The sequence below is a fragment of the Episyrphus balteatus genome, chromosome 2 (assembly GCF_945859705.1).
Source record: "Episyrphus balteatus chromosome 2, idEpiBalt1.1, whole genome shotgun sequence".
Classification (NCBI taxonomy): Eukaryota; Metazoa; Arthropoda; class Insecta; order Diptera; family Syrphidae; genus Episyrphus; species Episyrphus balteatus.
In genome coordinates, this window is record NC_079135.1 from 92,871,382 (window position 1) to 92,888,116 (window position 16,735).

A 16,735-nucleotide genomic window follows, 5' to 3' on the forward strand; every position below is an offset into this window, starting at 1 on the left:
TTTACAAACAAACTCTCTTAGAAATCATCAGTTTTGACAATCAGTTCCTATTGACTCTACTATACGAGTATTTAATATCAAATTTTGTTGTTTTCCAATTGCAAACAAAATAGTTTTAGAAAATTAAATAAAAAAAAAAAAAATGTTCACATGTGTGTGTGTTTTTTTTTTTTGTTGCATTTTTGAAATTCAATTTAGCCTATCTTACGTCGGGGAGGCGGTCGTAATAAATCATCTAGCGAAAAAGTACGGGCTGTCGCCCCTCCGGTGGGATTGGGGCTGCTGAGGCTCAAAAGAGACGGTTTTCTTATACCCAATCTGTTGAATATGGACCGTGGCGCCCCCGGTGCGATATTTGTTGTTGTCTGAGGTATGGCTGTAGTAAATTGCAATTGCTCTCGAAGTGATGTGTGATGATGATGTCCATGTACTGAACCAGGTGCTAAAGTTTTTTTTTTTATAGATAGTAAAGTAGTTATAAGAGAGAGAAAGAAAAAAATATGATGAATAATTTTTTTGTTGTTTCGATTGTGGGAGAAAAAAAGGTTATAGAAAAAGGGAAGAAATAGAAAAAAGAAGTAGAAAAATATCATGAGCGATTATAGAAGAGTTAAAAAAAGGGGAAATATTTAAGGGGGAAACAAATGCCTGACAGAGGAGGTGTAAGAGAATTCATAAATTCATTAAAAATAAATTTGTTAAGTAAAAAAAAAAAAATTATAAAATAAAAAAAAGATTGTTTAAGAAGAAAAAAAAAAAACAAATTTTGGATGAGCATACGTCTGTTTCGGTCGGCTTCCTCAGCGAGAAGTTTTTCAATTTTCTCGGGGAAATGACGTTTGGCACACCATACTAAACCGATGGCCAGCAGGACGACAAACACTGTGATGAGTCCTAGCCAAAATGGCTCTTGGAGCATTCGTTCAGACAGCGGTTTGTAGGGGATATGCAACATGCGACGTTCGCATCGATGCCCTTCCCACCATGCATGACAGCTAAGAGATATTTTATTTTTATTGTAAAATATTTTGAGTAAATTTGACATTTTTTTGTTATTACTTACCGGCAAAAAAATCCACCATTTTTTTCGAAACACGCACCACGTCCTTCACAAGGATTGTCAGCACATGGTCGAATTTTGTGCTCACAAGTGTTTCCTTGGTAACCCGTTTGACAGTGACACTAAATTTGTATTGTAAGTTTTGTGTAAGAAACAGAATTCAATTGATAATAAATTAGTTTTGAATACCTTGAAGTTGGTAGCAGTTAATTCGCACTTTCCAAAAACACAGGGCTCTAATTCGCAAGAATTCAATCCGCAAAATCTGAAATGTAAAATTTTAAATTAACTCGAAAACATGGATCATTGAGAAAAAAATATTTAGATAAATCAATCATCATAAAAAATGGCCAAGTTATTCATTTAAACTTCATTTTCGTTAAATCCAACAAGGGGTTAAAATTGGATATTTTTTCAAAAAAACTGGAAAAAATGGATTTGTATTTTTTGGGTTCCATTTATGAATAGAACTTAAAAAGACCTTTCTTTTGATGTCTCACTCGATGGATTTGGAGAAAATTCTTCAAAACGATTTTTTTTTTGGCAAAGGGTTAACCTTGGATATTTTTTCAAAAAAGAACTGGAAAAAATGGATTTGTATTTTTTGGGTTCCATTTATGAATAGAACTTAAAAAGACCTTTCTTTTGATGTCTCACTCGATGGATTTGGAGAAAATTCTTCAAAACGTAATTTTTTTTGGCAAAGGGTTAACCTTGGATATTTTTTCAAAAAAGAACTGAAAAAATGGATTTGTATTTTTTGGGTTTCATTTATGAATAGAACTTAAAAAGACCTTTCTTTTGATGTCTCACTCGATGGATTTGGAGAAAATTCTTCAAAACGTAATTTTTTTTGGCAAAGGGTTAACCTTGGATATTTTTTCAAAAAAGAACTGAAAAAATGGATTTGTATTTTTTGGGTTCCATTTATGAATAGAACTTAAAAAGACCTTTCTTTGAATGTCTCACTCGACGGATTTGGAGAAAATTCCTCAAAACGTAATTTTTTTTGGATATTTTTTCAAAAAAAAAAAAAAAAACTGGAAAAAATTTGTTTTTTTTTTGTTCCATTTATGAATAGAACTTAAAAATACCTTTCTTTTGATGTCTCACTCGATGGATTTGGAGAAAATTCTTCAAAACGTAATTTTTTTTGGCAAAGGGTTAACCTTGGATATTTTTTCAAAAAAGAACTGAAAAAATGGATTTGTATTTTTTGGGTTCCATTTATGAATAGAACTTAAAAAGACCTTTCTTTGAATGTCTCACTCGACGGATTTGGAGAAAATTCCTCAAAACGTAATTTTTTTTGGATATTTTTTCAAAAAAAAAAAAAAAAAATGGAAAAAATGGATTTGTTTTTTTTTTGTTCCATTTATTAATAGAACTTAAAAAGACCTTTCTTTTGATGCCTCACTCAATGGATTTGAAGAAAATTTTTCAAAATTTATTTTTTTGGGCAAGGGTTTAAACTTGGATTTATTCAAAAATTCAAAAAAGAAAAAAAAAATATATATATGTTATTTTTGGCTGTCATTTTGAATAAAAAGTTTAGGAAATAAAAGCTTTTCAAAAATCATACTTTTTGGAAAGGGGTTAATGTTGCATTTTTGTTTTTTTCAAAAATCTCAAAAAATAGATTTGTAATTTTTGGGATTCATTTTGAAAACTCTCTTGATGCTTCATTTGATTCTTCTTCCGACTACAAGAAAAAAAAAAAAATATTCGGTGACAGTGACGTTGCATGCATTCATGCAACGTCACTGTCAATAACCTTTTTTAAGTATTGCATATCAAACAAATATTGATTGAAATTACGAAATGGTAACGGAGTTACGAATAACAGAGTTACGCGCGACAGAGTTACGGCCGTCAAAGTTACGCTAAACCGAAGTTACGAAAAACTAGAGTTGATGTATATAAAAATTTAATAATTGAGTTTTAAAAGACAACGAATTTCAGTATTTATCATCAATTAATACCTGGAAATTGCAATAAGGATAGGTCATCCTTCAATCAAAATTTTACAAGATTAAATAACACAATGAGAAAAATGTTAATCTCTTGTTTGTATTTCCATAATTCCATATCGTTCCTCGCAATTGTTACCAACCCAAAAATCACATGTCATAACTTAACATAACTTTAGAATTCGTAACTCTAGTTTTTCGTAACTTCGGTTCCGCGTAACTTTGACGCTCGTAACTCTGTCGCCCGTAACTCTGGTATTCGTAACTTCGTCGGTTTCCCATTTTTTAAATTTTGTGAAATACTTTTTATAATATTACAGGTACTAACTACTAAGCGTTTTATTTTCTTGATTAAAAAACTGAGAAAGTACAGTTTTGATGTTGAAGATTTCAGTTTTCAGTTTTCTGAAAAAAAATTATGCTTTCACAATGAACTCTTCTGGTTCTGCTGATTCAGTTTTTATAGAAAATGCTATTGCTTCGAAAAACGTTTATATTTGAGCAGTCCGTATTTTTTTCTGAACGTTGGTTGTGAAGAACTGAAGCCTATTGTTCAATTGTTTATTTCAATTTTTCTGGTTTGATATACCAGATGAGTTAGCCGATCAATGTACAATCGACTCATTCTAAGTCGAACTTTAACAGGACTCGATTCAAGTTAGAAGGAAATTCGAGTTAGAGGGATTAATTTTATATTTTTTTCTTCAAAATTGTTCATTCAAAATGGTGAAAAAGTTCGACTTAGAGGAAAACTCGACGTAGAGGGAGTCGACTGTATTTTGGAAGCCACTGCCTAGTTCATTTATTTTAGTGAACGTGAACACTAAGTTAAAGTCGGCAAACTGTTTTCCTTCCAAATGTCGATAGCCTCAATAAGAGCATTGACATTGTCTCTTTTATAATGTACGTTGGTATAGTTTGCAATGAATAAAAGCTTTTCCAATATAGGCAATTTTCTTTGCAGACATTTGTTGATCGTCCTCCTCAAAACGCTTGTTCTAGATCAAGTTAGGAATTTGCCAATCAAAGGTTTCACCAAACCTTTCTAATTTCTCGAAAATTGTACACTTTTTAAAAGGGGCTTTGAGTCTTTTTGTTACTCACAGCAATTCCCATTTCGAACCAAAACATTTTTTATAGAAGCCACTCTATACACTCTGATAATCCTTGATATCATCGAAAACAAAAAAAAAAAAAACAAATTGAATCAAAATAAGTTCATTAACTTACCTTCCCGTATAATGCCCTTGGCACTGGCAGTGATTTTTTCCATTTTTTGCAACGCATTTCCCATTAAATTGACAAGGATTAAGCTGACATGACTCCACTGACTTGTCGCCAGAAGCAAGCTTTAACTTGTAATTATTATCTAAAAAAGGAAACAAAAAAAAAAATGCTTTTAAAAAATTTATATCAATGAAACAAAATTTATATTTTTAGCCCAAAATAATCCTTTATACAATCCATCACAACACATTATACTCGCATATACAAACACGCATTTGAAATGACCTATATTTTACAGGACAATTATCACATTACAAGCTTTCTAAAACAAAACCAAACAGCCTGGTGATGGTGATTGTTGAATGCGGTATGTTTTAGGGCAACAACAAAAACCAAAGGATTATCCCATCTGTTAAAAAGGACATAATTAATTCATTACCTTGTTGGATCCTTACAGTTCCATTCAAATTGATATCTGATTTGGAATAAGTCCTCTGCCGGATGTGTAATGTATTCAGGTATGATGTTATGTAGACTGGAGCCAATTGTGGTTCTAAAGGATAATCAGGATTTTGCTGTTGTTGTTGTTGTTGTTGATGCTCCTGATGCTTGTTGCCAGTACTACTAACATATTGTTCATCATCTAGCTGAGTCAAATTTGGGTATTTGCATAGTTGCCACTTGGTGCCATTGTAGTCGGCATAGTTATCATATATCTATGCATAAGAACAAGAGAGAAAGAGAGAGAAAGTTATACATATTTTCAATTCAGAAAACCACTATAGCAGTGGTTTACAACGAAAATTGGAGTCCTTTACCTCAATTACATTATTGCCCGGGCAACCGTTGTCACTGAACTCAACGCCATGCAATTCGAGTAGTATATTGTCACCGAATGGGGCGACCAGGTGCTGAGTAAAATCAACGTTTTCCGGTGAATTGTGCGGATAGTTCAATTGATACAAATAGCCGGTAAAATTGTTGGTAAGGTTTATCACACGGTCCTTTTCCATTTGGGCAACTGAAATTATTTTTAATTGAAAAGGATTATTACTTTGTGTTTCAGTTTTTTTTTTTTTTGTAATTAATTAAGAATGGTTAATTGGAAATTTGTACAGTTATTCATTAAAGAACAGCATTAAATGGGATTTTTTTTGAAAATATAATTGAAGAATGCTTTGGCTGAATTGACTGCTTTATTTCATTATTCCGTTTTATTTCATAGGAAGAAATACTTTCAATTTTTCATTTAAACCTGCCTTGGCAAACGATAAAAGGGCGAGTAATTTGTGTAATAATTCTGTCAATTTCAAACAATCAGCGATTTTTTCAGAAACATTAGAGAAATATATATTTCTACCCGATAAATTTGAAAGAATTTCTTAAAATGCATTTTCTTTGACAGGAAGATTGTTTTTTTTCAAAGTTTCTAGAATTTGATTCAAAAATAACTGCTTCCGTAGGTATGTATACCTACTCGTAAAAAAAAAATTTCGATTGAAAATTAATCAGCAACCAGACATTAAAGAAACTTTTGGGTTTCTATTTTTATTATGATTTAAGCTTAAAGAGATCTTTTTTTTGTGTTTCAATCGAATTAAAAAAAAAAATTTTCGAAATAAAAAAAAAATAGATTCGCTGTTTTTCGCCTGGATGCTTACGAAAGTAAAAAACAAAATATTGCAATTGCAAATAATTCAGCAATTTATAAAACCGAAGAACAAGTAAGCGTAATGCATATGTCAAAAGCATTGAGAAACGTTTACAACCGTCTTCTTGGGAAAACTATAGGATATCCAAAAGCTGGATATACCTTTGTAAAATTGCTTTGAAAACAACCGCGGGTTTGAAGGCAGATACTCTTATCATTTTAAAGGATTATGTATTATTTAAAATTAAAGAAAATAAGATTGAAAAACAAAATTAAGATAATTTTTTTGTTTTCCCTAAAATGGCTGTCCATATTTCAAATATCCGAATATTTTAGAAGAAACAAAAATGCAGTTTTGTTAGCTATAAATATGCACTAGGTATAATAATATTTTCGTATCCTGTCGGATAGACGAGTTACTGTCAAAAGTGCTTTTTAGTACTTTGGCACTTTTTGAACTTTTCTTTAAAAATTTTTGAATTTTAAAGGTCGAAATCTTTTTCACATCAATTTAGCTAAATTTTTAGCTTATAAACAGTTTCGAAAAGAAGATTCTATAAACGCTCATTTTGGAACTACCATTTTGAGTAAAAAAAAAGTTCGATTCTTTTTCGTATTTCTTGTACTAATATGCTTCAGTGTACTTAATTTCATGATCTTTCGTCAAGAAATAGCCGTGAAAATGATTTTTTACGCCAAAAAGCACCAAAGGCACCACTGTGCGGAGAAGAGAATCATAAATAGTCAAACAGTTCTTGACCAAGAGAATTCATTTTTATCAAAAAAAAAACAAAACCGTCTTCCATGGATCGAAACTGGGTTTTACGGTTTTCTCATAGATTCTATAGCCAGAAATTAGACGAAATTGATATGGGACCACATCAAAAAAAAATTATCAAAATTGGTGCACTCATACCAAAGTTATTAGGTAAAAAAAAAATACAGACTAGGATTTTTGCCATTTTTCGACAAATTTCGAAACGCATGCGCAACCGGAAATCCCTAACCGATTTGAACCAATTTTTTTTTCTACTTCATATTGCGCTCATAGAAGAGTTTTCTGAAGCTATTATATTCAAGAAATAAGATGTTAGGGTGGTCAATTTTTTTTGTAAAAATCTACGCTTTTTTAAATTTTTTTTTTCAAACTTAAGAGCCGATGGGCGACTGGAAGATATGAACCGATTTTGATTATTTTTTAAACACTTCTAAGTCTTCACCATTCGCTTCTTTCAATTTCAAATTCCTTTACCGTTACAATTCGTGTTTTTTAATAATAAGTACAAAAGGTTCATAGCTGGACTTCTTAAGAACTTTTCTACAATTGTGTGAGACTTTTCGCCTAACCATTTCTAAAAAAAAAAAAAATGATGATTGTATCTTTTCAAACTTATTTAGAAATTTTTTTGACTTATTTTTATATCATGTCATAACTGTCTCATTTTGTTTGTTAAAAACTTATTTATGACTAAAAAGTTTGTCTCTTATTTTTCGCCAGCCACGGTTAACATTGTTTGCTTCTTTCCAGTCTTATTTGATACGTACTGTTATTATTCCTGATGGCTGCACTCGCAGATGTAATTTCCGAATAATACAATTTTGACCTGTCTTTAAGGTACAACAAATCAGCGAACTTACCAATAATTCTATATACAAATATTGTTACGACTAAAAGGTTTTGACCAATGGGAAATTTTGTCAGCACTTTTTTCCACATTTTTTTTCCGATCAATAACCGCGATTAAAAAACCAAAATAGTAACCTATTCAATTCAAAAATCCATTATTCCCTGAACCGTTAAGTCAGCCTTATGTTTTAGATACCCTCCTCCAAGACCTAACCGTCAAAAGATACCCTTACCCATTCAATTTTCCTAAATTAGAAAACTTTGGTTTTTGTAAAACTAGAATATTAATTTTGAGATTAAAAAAAAAAAATGTTTAAAAATGCAATGGTCAATTCAACACATGCAAACTAAAATAGTTTTCAATTCCTCCAAGATAGAATTTTGTTTTTTATTCAAATTTGCAATTTTTAGTCACCCTTTACCAGTGCGAATAAAATTTCCCATATTCAACTCACCTGTATGATAAACAGCCTGAAATCCCCTTCCACGTGGCCTCTGTCCCGTTCGCAACTGAACTCTTATTTGCTCCCTTATACTCACAAAAATCCCTTCATTCACATGATTTCTTGTGCGAAACGGACGAAAATACCCATTACCAATATCCACCTCCAACAGAGTATCGCTCAACAAATCATACTCAATAAATTCCAACCACACACGTCGACCCATTGGCGCCTGAATGACATACGCACAATTTAAATTGTTCAACAAAAAATGCGGATAATTTGGACTCAAAACTGTGCCTTCGCGAGAGGTCAAAGTTTGCATAGGACAACCGGACATATCGATTGCTTTCCATACAGCAGCAAACCCTAGGCCCGTCACCGAGTAGTCACTATGGAAATTCAACACAACCTGATTCGAGCTGGACACAAAATCGAATTTCGACATATTCGAGTCGTGTGATCCACACCAACGGACGTAGGGCAAAAAGGATTGTGCATTGTCAGCGGGCGGAATTGACCGCAAAATAGTGCTACGTTTACTCAAATGATGATGATGATGGCGCTGCTGTAGCTCTTCTTCTTCTGATGCTTTTGCTTTCCGTTGTTGTGGCAATTTATTTTCAATATCCTGATGATTTTTTCGACGATGTCGTTTCGGATTTAATAGCACTTTATTTGCGTGGTTTCCATTGTCGTTCAATGACGCTGGTGGAGGTTTTGATTTTTTCCAGCTATTGTCACTGTCAGCTGCTGTTGTTGCAGCCGAGTTGAAGGTTTCACTGTCATCTTGTTGCAATCTGTTGTTGCGGATATCCGCGACTGACGCCACCACCAGCGTATCTAGGACAGTTCTCATTTGCATATCGGGTTGTGTCATTAAATCCTCATCGGTGGATTTAGTAGTTACACTATGAACCTTTGCTCCTGTTGACGACAATGGTGGTAAACTTCGTGTTTGTCTGGTATAGGAGGATGAGGAAGCGATGTGATTACTTTCATAGTGAACTTCATTAAACTCTCGTTCATCAGCGAACATGGCCATCGGGATGGGATTTGTGCCCGGTTCGAGAGAGATTTTCGATACTAACTCGTAGTTTTGAATGCTAATGAAGTCGTAGAGGCACTCATCCTGTGCTTCTAGGTCGATCTTTTGGAATTGCACTATGATGCGAGTTCTTTCAGGTGCTCTGATGTGTATCCAATAGTCGATGTTGTGCGGATATGCATTTGGGTAAGCTTAAAATTCAATTAGTTAAGATTAAAATTGTTAAAAAAGAGGGTTTATTTTTTTTTTTCTATTTAGTATTTTTTTTTTTTTTTGTACCTGGTGAGATGAGTCTTCCTTCAGTACCCATTACTGTTGAGTTACTTAGTGCATACTCACTGAAGGATTCTTTGGGTTTCTTACAGACATAGCCACCCACTCTGTTGCATTTTTGTGATTGCCAGTAGAGACCAGATGGTAGCATGGGTGTTGGAGACATTTTCCATTGCAGACCCAAGCATGTGGCATCATGTGGGATTTCATCAAATTGGCCTTGTCCTGGTAACCAACCCTATAAGATGTTAAGTGAAAATTGTAAGATAAAGACATATAAACAAGGACGTTAAGTCGTCCAATTTATTTTCCACAAACTGTAATTTTCAATCAAGTGAGCTTAAATTTTCTTGTAGTAAAATGTCATCATATATGTATATTCCTCTAAACGGGATTTTGAAGACATTTATTATTTGATACTTTGGTTGTTTAGGAGGTAAGCTAGCTAAATCCATAACTTACTAACATAAAACCGTTTACTAAAAATTAAGAATTTTTTTTCAAAAATTATTATTAAACTCTTTTTTTTCATTGGTGTATCAATTTTTTCCTAGTTTTTGTGGTACTAATTCCGAATTTCATCATTTCTTAAAAAAAACACCCTTTCACTCAAGATAATTTTGTACACTTTATAGATTCTTAATTCTTGAAAAGAACCAAAGCATTTACACCAAGTTTTAAAAATTAATAAAATTTAAGTCAGCTGTTATGATACCTTCCTCACACATAATTTAACCCATCAAAAAAACACCCTTTCACCAAAAACAATTTTAAGAACTTTATGAATCCTTTGTCCCTGGTTTATCTAAAACCTTCATCCCGAATTTTATCAGTGTAGCATGTTTTTCACATGGGTTTCGGTTATATTTTACTTGTTGAAGTCAAAAAAACAAGCACCCTTGTTTTCAATCGGCAATATTGACTTTATTTTTATGTCATTACATTCAGCATCAAAAAATTCAGTATATATTTGACCTTTACCCACTCCCTCTTGTCCGCGAAAAAACACCCTTGCACCCAACTTTTTTTTATAGACTTTTTATGTACTTGATTCTTATCCCAAAAGCAAACTTTTTGCCAAGTTTCATGAGTGTAACAATTTTTTTTTTTTTAAATGCCTATTTTACCTGTACTAAAGTTAATTTTTGGAAAACAGAAACAATGAATTTTTTTTAAGCTTTTTTTTCTATGCCGCTTTTAAAATTTCTTTTAAGTGGCTTTCAGGTCTTTAAAAAAAATTTGTATTAATATGCCCGTGCATTTTGTTTATTTATTGACATTCAAATCAAATTTTGTATGACAAAGTTATGAACAATTTGAAGCTTAAATTACGTTCACTATATCGGTCATTCATAGAGTGTCTGGCACCTTACTAGGTAGCAATTTTTAATCTAACTAAATCCGGAGTAAGAGTTTTAGGTTTATTTATGTAGTATGTATGTATATCCTTAGTTTATTTCAATATTTTGATATTTAGTTTGACTTATTATGTTTTGAAGAAAGAAATCTATTTTTTGATTGATTTTCCAAATTAGTTTAAGAAAATTGATTGAGAAGTTATAAGGAAAAATGAAACAATTTTGAAAATTAACCAAGAACTAAAATGACGAAAAAACAGGTAACTGTAAGCTAGGGTGTGTCAAAATGCAAAAGTATGGAATTTTCAAATATAATAGCTTTTAAAAGTTGCACTGCTTATCAAAATTAAATCCTGTGTTTACAATTTTCATTTTAATTAATATCTTTGGCTCGCTCAAAATATAAGAAGAAATCAAAGAAATTTGGATTTTTAGAGGTTTTTGAAACATATGTTTTTTTTTTTAATTGCGCCCGTTTGGATACAAAAAAAATATATTAAATATTTTTAGGCTTTCACGTGAAAGATAATTCCAAAAACTTTTAAGCTTATATTTGTTGGAATTGAACACTTAGTAAAGAAGCTGCGAAATAATAAGTGAAAGAAAAAAAAACAAAAACTATGTGAAAAAATTATTTTTATGAAAAAAGGCTCTAACTACTCTTATTTTGATTTTTTGACAATAAGTAGGCATTTGAAAATATTTTTTTTTGGTAATATAATTTATTTAGCCCTGAATAAATGTCAAAATAAAAAAACTTTTATTCCTAGGAATTAGCTCTATCTGAGGTTTATCTGACTATTGAAAAATTGGCCCTTAATAAAATAAACAATAATAAATTTAACGAAGAAATAATAATAAAAATTATTTTATTTTAAGTGGAGCGAGGTCCACATTTTTTCTTCGTTATTATATCAGCATACATTTTCTAAGTGTCTGAATTTTTAATACTGTGAATATTAAAATTCACATTATATTCATGCTGTAAGTTTTATAAAGTGTCGGTAAACATCGACCAAAATAAGGCGTCTTAGTAAGGGTGCGACAGATCTAACTGATGAGCTTGCTTTCTTACCTGGGCGAAACGCTTTATTTGTAAATTAAATACTATACGTAGTCTTCATATTTGTTTGACTGTCTTAAAAGTCGGTGACCACCTTAATTCAAAAACTCCTCGTTTCATTTGAATGATATTTTAACATCTTCTTGAAACTAAAGGCCCAACTATGACATGCATAATAAAACATAAGCGAATGTCAAAAATCTAACAAAAATTTGCTTATGTTTGCAAAATTAGCGCGCATAGCCATAATTGACTTAAGTGAACAGAGCCATCAACCAACAATCAACCGCACGAACCACAGAATATTTTTTTTCGCTTTAACTTATGTTTGCTTAAGTCAATGAATCTGAGAAAAAATTAAGGAAACGGAGCTAGACTCGATTATGGCTATTCAATAGAGCGTGTATGTATTTGAAGGTATGCTTATGCGCGCATAAGCTAGCTTATATGTCGATTATAGTTGGGCCTTAATGAATTACATATGTTCTTGATCGAAGAGTTTAGTTTTTGTACAACAACTTCTATTTTTTACTATAAATAGGGAGTGCCTTAAATCTTTCTTTAACAATTCTCAGAAAACCGAAAAAAAATTAAGGGAAAAATTAATTAGTTGATTGTTAAGAATTTTCAAAAAAAACAACAACAAAATACGCATACGCCCCAGTGACCCTCTAATTTTGTCTCTAACCTTATCATAATTACTAACAAATGAACAAAACTAGTACGAATAATTTCTAATATCACATTTCGAAATATGCATACTCTTGGGTGGTTCTTATCAGTGACGTGAAGTTGTATAATCGCCATCCGGTTGGAAATGTTGAAAAACAATTTCAAAGATTCAACGTGAAATTTTCATGTCAAACTTTTCCTTCGATTTTTAAAGGTGATTTTATGTTATGTATTTCATTACTGGTAGACTTAGCAGTTAAAATAAAATCCGCAAAAATTAGAGTAGGTATTTTTTTTTACGTTATTTAGAACAAATCGATGATCATCACCCGTGATATTTCGTAAAATAAGGACCACCACAGTATTACACAGGACTGCTATATAACTTTATTTTATTAATTTGTTAAATTTTTAATCCCTTTGTATGAAAAAGGCCTATACCCTTTTTAGAACCATGGATTTTTATTAACTTAAAAACAAGTAGATAGTGCTTTTAGATTTTTTACTTGCGATATAGGTACTATATATCAAGTTATGCATTCGTACAAAAAAAAAGTTGAGATAACATTTTTCCATGACATTACGATGGTAGACAAAGCCAAAAAAGTGGGTCCCGGAAGTCCGTCTGTCTGTCTGTCAGTCTGTCAGTCTGTCAGTCTGTCAGTCTGTCAGTCTGTCAGTCTGTCAGTCTGTCAGTCTGTCAGTCTGTCAGTCTGTCAGTCTGTCAGTCTGTCAGTCTGTCAGTCTGTCAGTCTGTCAGTCTGTCAGTCTGTCAGTCTGTCAGTCTGTCAGTCTGTCAGTCTGTCAGTCTGTCAGTCTGTCAGTCTGTCAGTCTGTCAGTCTGTCAGTCTGTCAGTCTGTCAGTCTGTCAGTCTGTCAGTCTGTCAGTCTGTCAGTCTGTCAGTCTGTCAGTCTGTCAGTCTGTCAGTCTGTCAGTCTGTCAGTCTGTCAGTCTGTCAGTCTGTCAGTCTGTCAGTCTGTCTGTCAGTCTGTCTGTCAGTCTGTCTGTCAGTCTGTCTGTCAGTCTGTCTGTATAAGGAGCTACAGCCTAAACGGATGGACCGATTAATGTCAAACTTGGTATGTAGCGTTATTCTGCGACTCTCCAGAGGGGTTTTTGGAATTAGTTTTTTTGGACCAAAAATAACTTGTCATATACCGATTTTAGTAAAATTGAAATATCTCGAAAACGGCTCTAACGATTTTGTTTAAAAAATTCAAATGTTAGTTTTAAGCTAAAGTCTATCCTTCAATGAAAAAAATTTTTTTTGAAAATCATTATTAATGGTACCTGCCATAGAACCGTTTTTTTCAAATCCGATTATCTCCGAAACTGCTTATTTGATTTCAACGAAACTTTTTGTGGAGAAGCATTTATATAATTTAAATATAAGCCAAAAATAAAATTTTGAAAAAAATAATTTTTGGATTTTTAAAAAAAATTTGAAAATTTTTTTTGAAAAATCAAATTTTCGAAAACGGGACATTGAATTTTTTTGAAATTTTGTTTTTAGATGCTGATTAAAGATTTCTACAAAATGGCATACCAATTTTATTTTAGAACTTTTTTTCTAAAAAATTATTTATAAAAAATTAGTTTTTTAAAAAACGGCTCTAACGATTTTGAAAATTTTTTTTCTAAAAATGCATGTTAATATATCAATCAAAACTGCATACTTGTTTTGGAGGGCAATTTGATTTCAGATTTTATTTAATTTTTTTTAAAAACGATTTTTTTTTTTTTCAAATTTCTATATAAAAAGTCTTAAAAATTTAAGCAACTTTAACTCTACGACCCAGTCGTGCATTTTATTTACAACACACATAGTTTTTATTTTAGGTACCTGAAAACTCATTTTTGTATCATCGGTCCATTCAAATTGACCGCTTTTCTCCAACTCAGCTCCCAGCCAATAAACAAGTTGTGGAGAATAATCGATGTGATTTCGTATATTGGAAGTTATGAATCTGTAAATAATAAAAAAAAAATATTATTAAATATTACCAACTGGTTCTAAAGGTATTAAAAAAATTCTTCCATTTTTGTTTCTTATTTTTTTTTTAGTTTATAATTATATTCAACTTACTTATGCTCATCAGCTGATGAAACCGATGATAATTTAGCACCCATGCCGCGGCAGACTTGTTGCGCTGTCCACCAATCAGCTTCTGGATATGATACGAATAGATAACATGAACCATTATATGGTCGTAGTCTTTCATTGGCACACTCCGAAGCACCTTTAAAAAATTAATACAAAAAAAAGTTTATTAAATAAATTGCAATGAGATTTAAGAAACAACAATAAATTGTATGCAATACTATATTTCATAATTTTGTTAGCTTCTAATGGCTTTGTAACTACGTTCTAATTGCGTTCAATCTACTACTACGTTTTCATGCAGAGCAGATTCAAGAGATTGAGTTTAAATTTGGAAAGAAGGAAGGAAGCAAGATTTCGATAAAAGGTCTAAATAGATTCTATTAATGCAATTTACAAAACAAAAAAATTAACTACATAAGTGATCTATTTGGAGAGGATACTATTCTTTAACATAAAGGAAAAACACTTTTTGCTAAGGACTTTATTACTAAAACGGACAAATCAAATTGTGATTTGGATAATAAAGTGTATTACAAAAATTATAATTTATTTTTTTTGTATTTTTTGATTGATTTTTTTGTATTATAAAACACACATTTAGTTTTATTTTTATTAAACTAGTTAAGCTAAACTAAACATTTATCAAACTTTAATTCATTTCAATTGCAGCAGAAATCCTTTAAGTATTTCAAAAAATTAAATGTTAGTTTTTAAGGTCTTATTTTATATGTATTTTCATATTAAAAAATTAAATGTCCTCATTGTTTTGCACAGCCAACCTAGTTTCACAAAACAATATATTTAATTATACTTATGGGGAAATAAAATTGTCATTGTCACGATAGTAATTTGTTGATGAAATCTCGATGGTGCTTAAAAAATCAATTTAATTTAATTTGATTTTTTATTATCTCTTGTTGCTTTTAAACTGATTTGATATATTTATTATTTAAAAGAACCGAGCTTTTTAGAAAGTTGTTTTTTTTTTTTTAGAATTTCACCTTAAGCTTTTATTTTCATTCAATTTAATTAATATTCTGATTACACTGGTCTGCAAAATTTAACTTTTTTTTTCTCCTTCAAATAATTTTTTGATATTATGAAAGACTAGACTTTCCTGAATCTAAATCTGGTTTCAGAAAAATTCTATCAGGTACCATTTTTGTAAAAATGATTTTTGAAAAATGTGGGTAGTTTCTAAAAAATCAACCTTTTAGATTTATTTGAACTCGTGCAAAATTCAAACTATTTGTAGCATGGAGCTCAAATTTGGAGGACTTATTCCCCGTAATATTGCCTATCGATTGACACCAAATATGTCCTTTTACATTAATGTTTACTCATATTTTAAAATACTGATTTATAAAAAAAGCAGAAATATCGAAATCATTTACTTTTTAGTAAATCCAACATGAGCAAAAACACCTTAATTAAGGAAAATGTAAAATATCAACGCCCATTATATTTAAAAAGTCAAATATGTAAAGAAAACCATAATAAAATACATTAAACAAAATTTTTACGTGTTTTGTAATTTTATATACTATTTAGCTATTTAGAAATATCTTATTTGTTATAAACCATTCGATAAACTGCCTTGTAAAGCTTCAGATTTGTTTCTCCTAGAAACAAAAGTATACTTTTCTTATAGTTTTTGATGTGCTGAGTTAGAATCCGAAGTCAAAAAAATTCTATCACGTGAGGATTTTAAGATATTCGCATTAAAGTATCACAAAATCAAGTTTTTTCTTAGAAAATCTCAATAAAAACTACTATATCTCACAAACCAGAGCTGACCGAAATTTTTTGAGTTCGGATTCAAAATCAGCACACTAAAGTCCATTAGAAAAGTATATTTTTGTTGTAGGGAGAAAGATATATTAATTTTTAGAGATTAGGTTTTTTTAATGATAAGATATGCCAAACCTACTAAACTTACTTAAATTAAGATATCTCGGAGAAGAAATGAGATATTGAGGAGATTGAAACTGAATTTGAAAGAAAAAAATAAGTTCTTTCATAAACCGTAACAATTTTAATTGAAAAATATTACATTACGCCAAAATATTTCTTCGAAAACAGCAAAAAAATGGGTTTTTGAGATTTTCTAACGGGAATATCTAAAAAACGTGACGTGATAGATCAATTCTGACTTCGGATTCGGAATCAGCATACACAAATTATTTAGAAAAGTATAGTTTTATTTAAAGGAGGATTTCCTTGCAGACCAGTGTTATG

At 31.1% G+C, this 16,735-nt stretch overlaps 1 protein-coding gene across 6 annotated transcripts in view; it reads right to left on the bottom strand.

Moving 5' to 3' along the window:
- Positions 1 to 16,735, bottom strand: part of LOC129911179 (uncharacterized) — a 290,632-nt gene that overhangs the window by 24,667 nt on the left and 249,230 nt on the right. For 3 of the 6 annotated variants that reach the window (XM_055988887.1, XM_055988886.1, XM_055988888.1), the window contains 11 exons: positions 14,480 to 14,633; positions 14,237 to 14,360; positions 9,306 to 9,537; positions 7,991 to 9,217; positions 5,076 to 5,278; positions 4,697 to 4,973; positions 4,261 to 4,399; positions 1,250 to 1,325; positions 1,064 to 1,182; positions 781 to 995; positions 209 to 442 (listed from right to left, as the gene is read on the bottom strand). In XM_055988887.1, coding sequence (XP_055844862.1) covers positions 209 to 442; positions 781 to 995; positions 1,064 to 1,182; positions 1,250 to 1,325; positions 4,261 to 4,399; positions 4,697 to 4,973; positions 5,076 to 5,278; positions 7,991 to 9,217; positions 9,306 to 9,537; positions 14,237 to 14,360; positions 14,480 to 14,633 — 3,000 coding nt within the window. The remainder of the gene's footprint in view (positions 1 to 208; positions 443 to 780; positions 996 to 1,063; positions 1,183 to 1,249; positions 1,326 to 4,260; positions 4,400 to 4,696; positions 4,974 to 5,075; positions 5,279 to 7,990; positions 9,218 to 9,305; positions 9,538 to 14,236; positions 14,361 to 14,479; positions 14,634 to 16,735) is intronic. The other 3 variants (XM_055988889.1, XM_055988892.1, XM_055988891.1) reach the window with 2 other exon arrangements.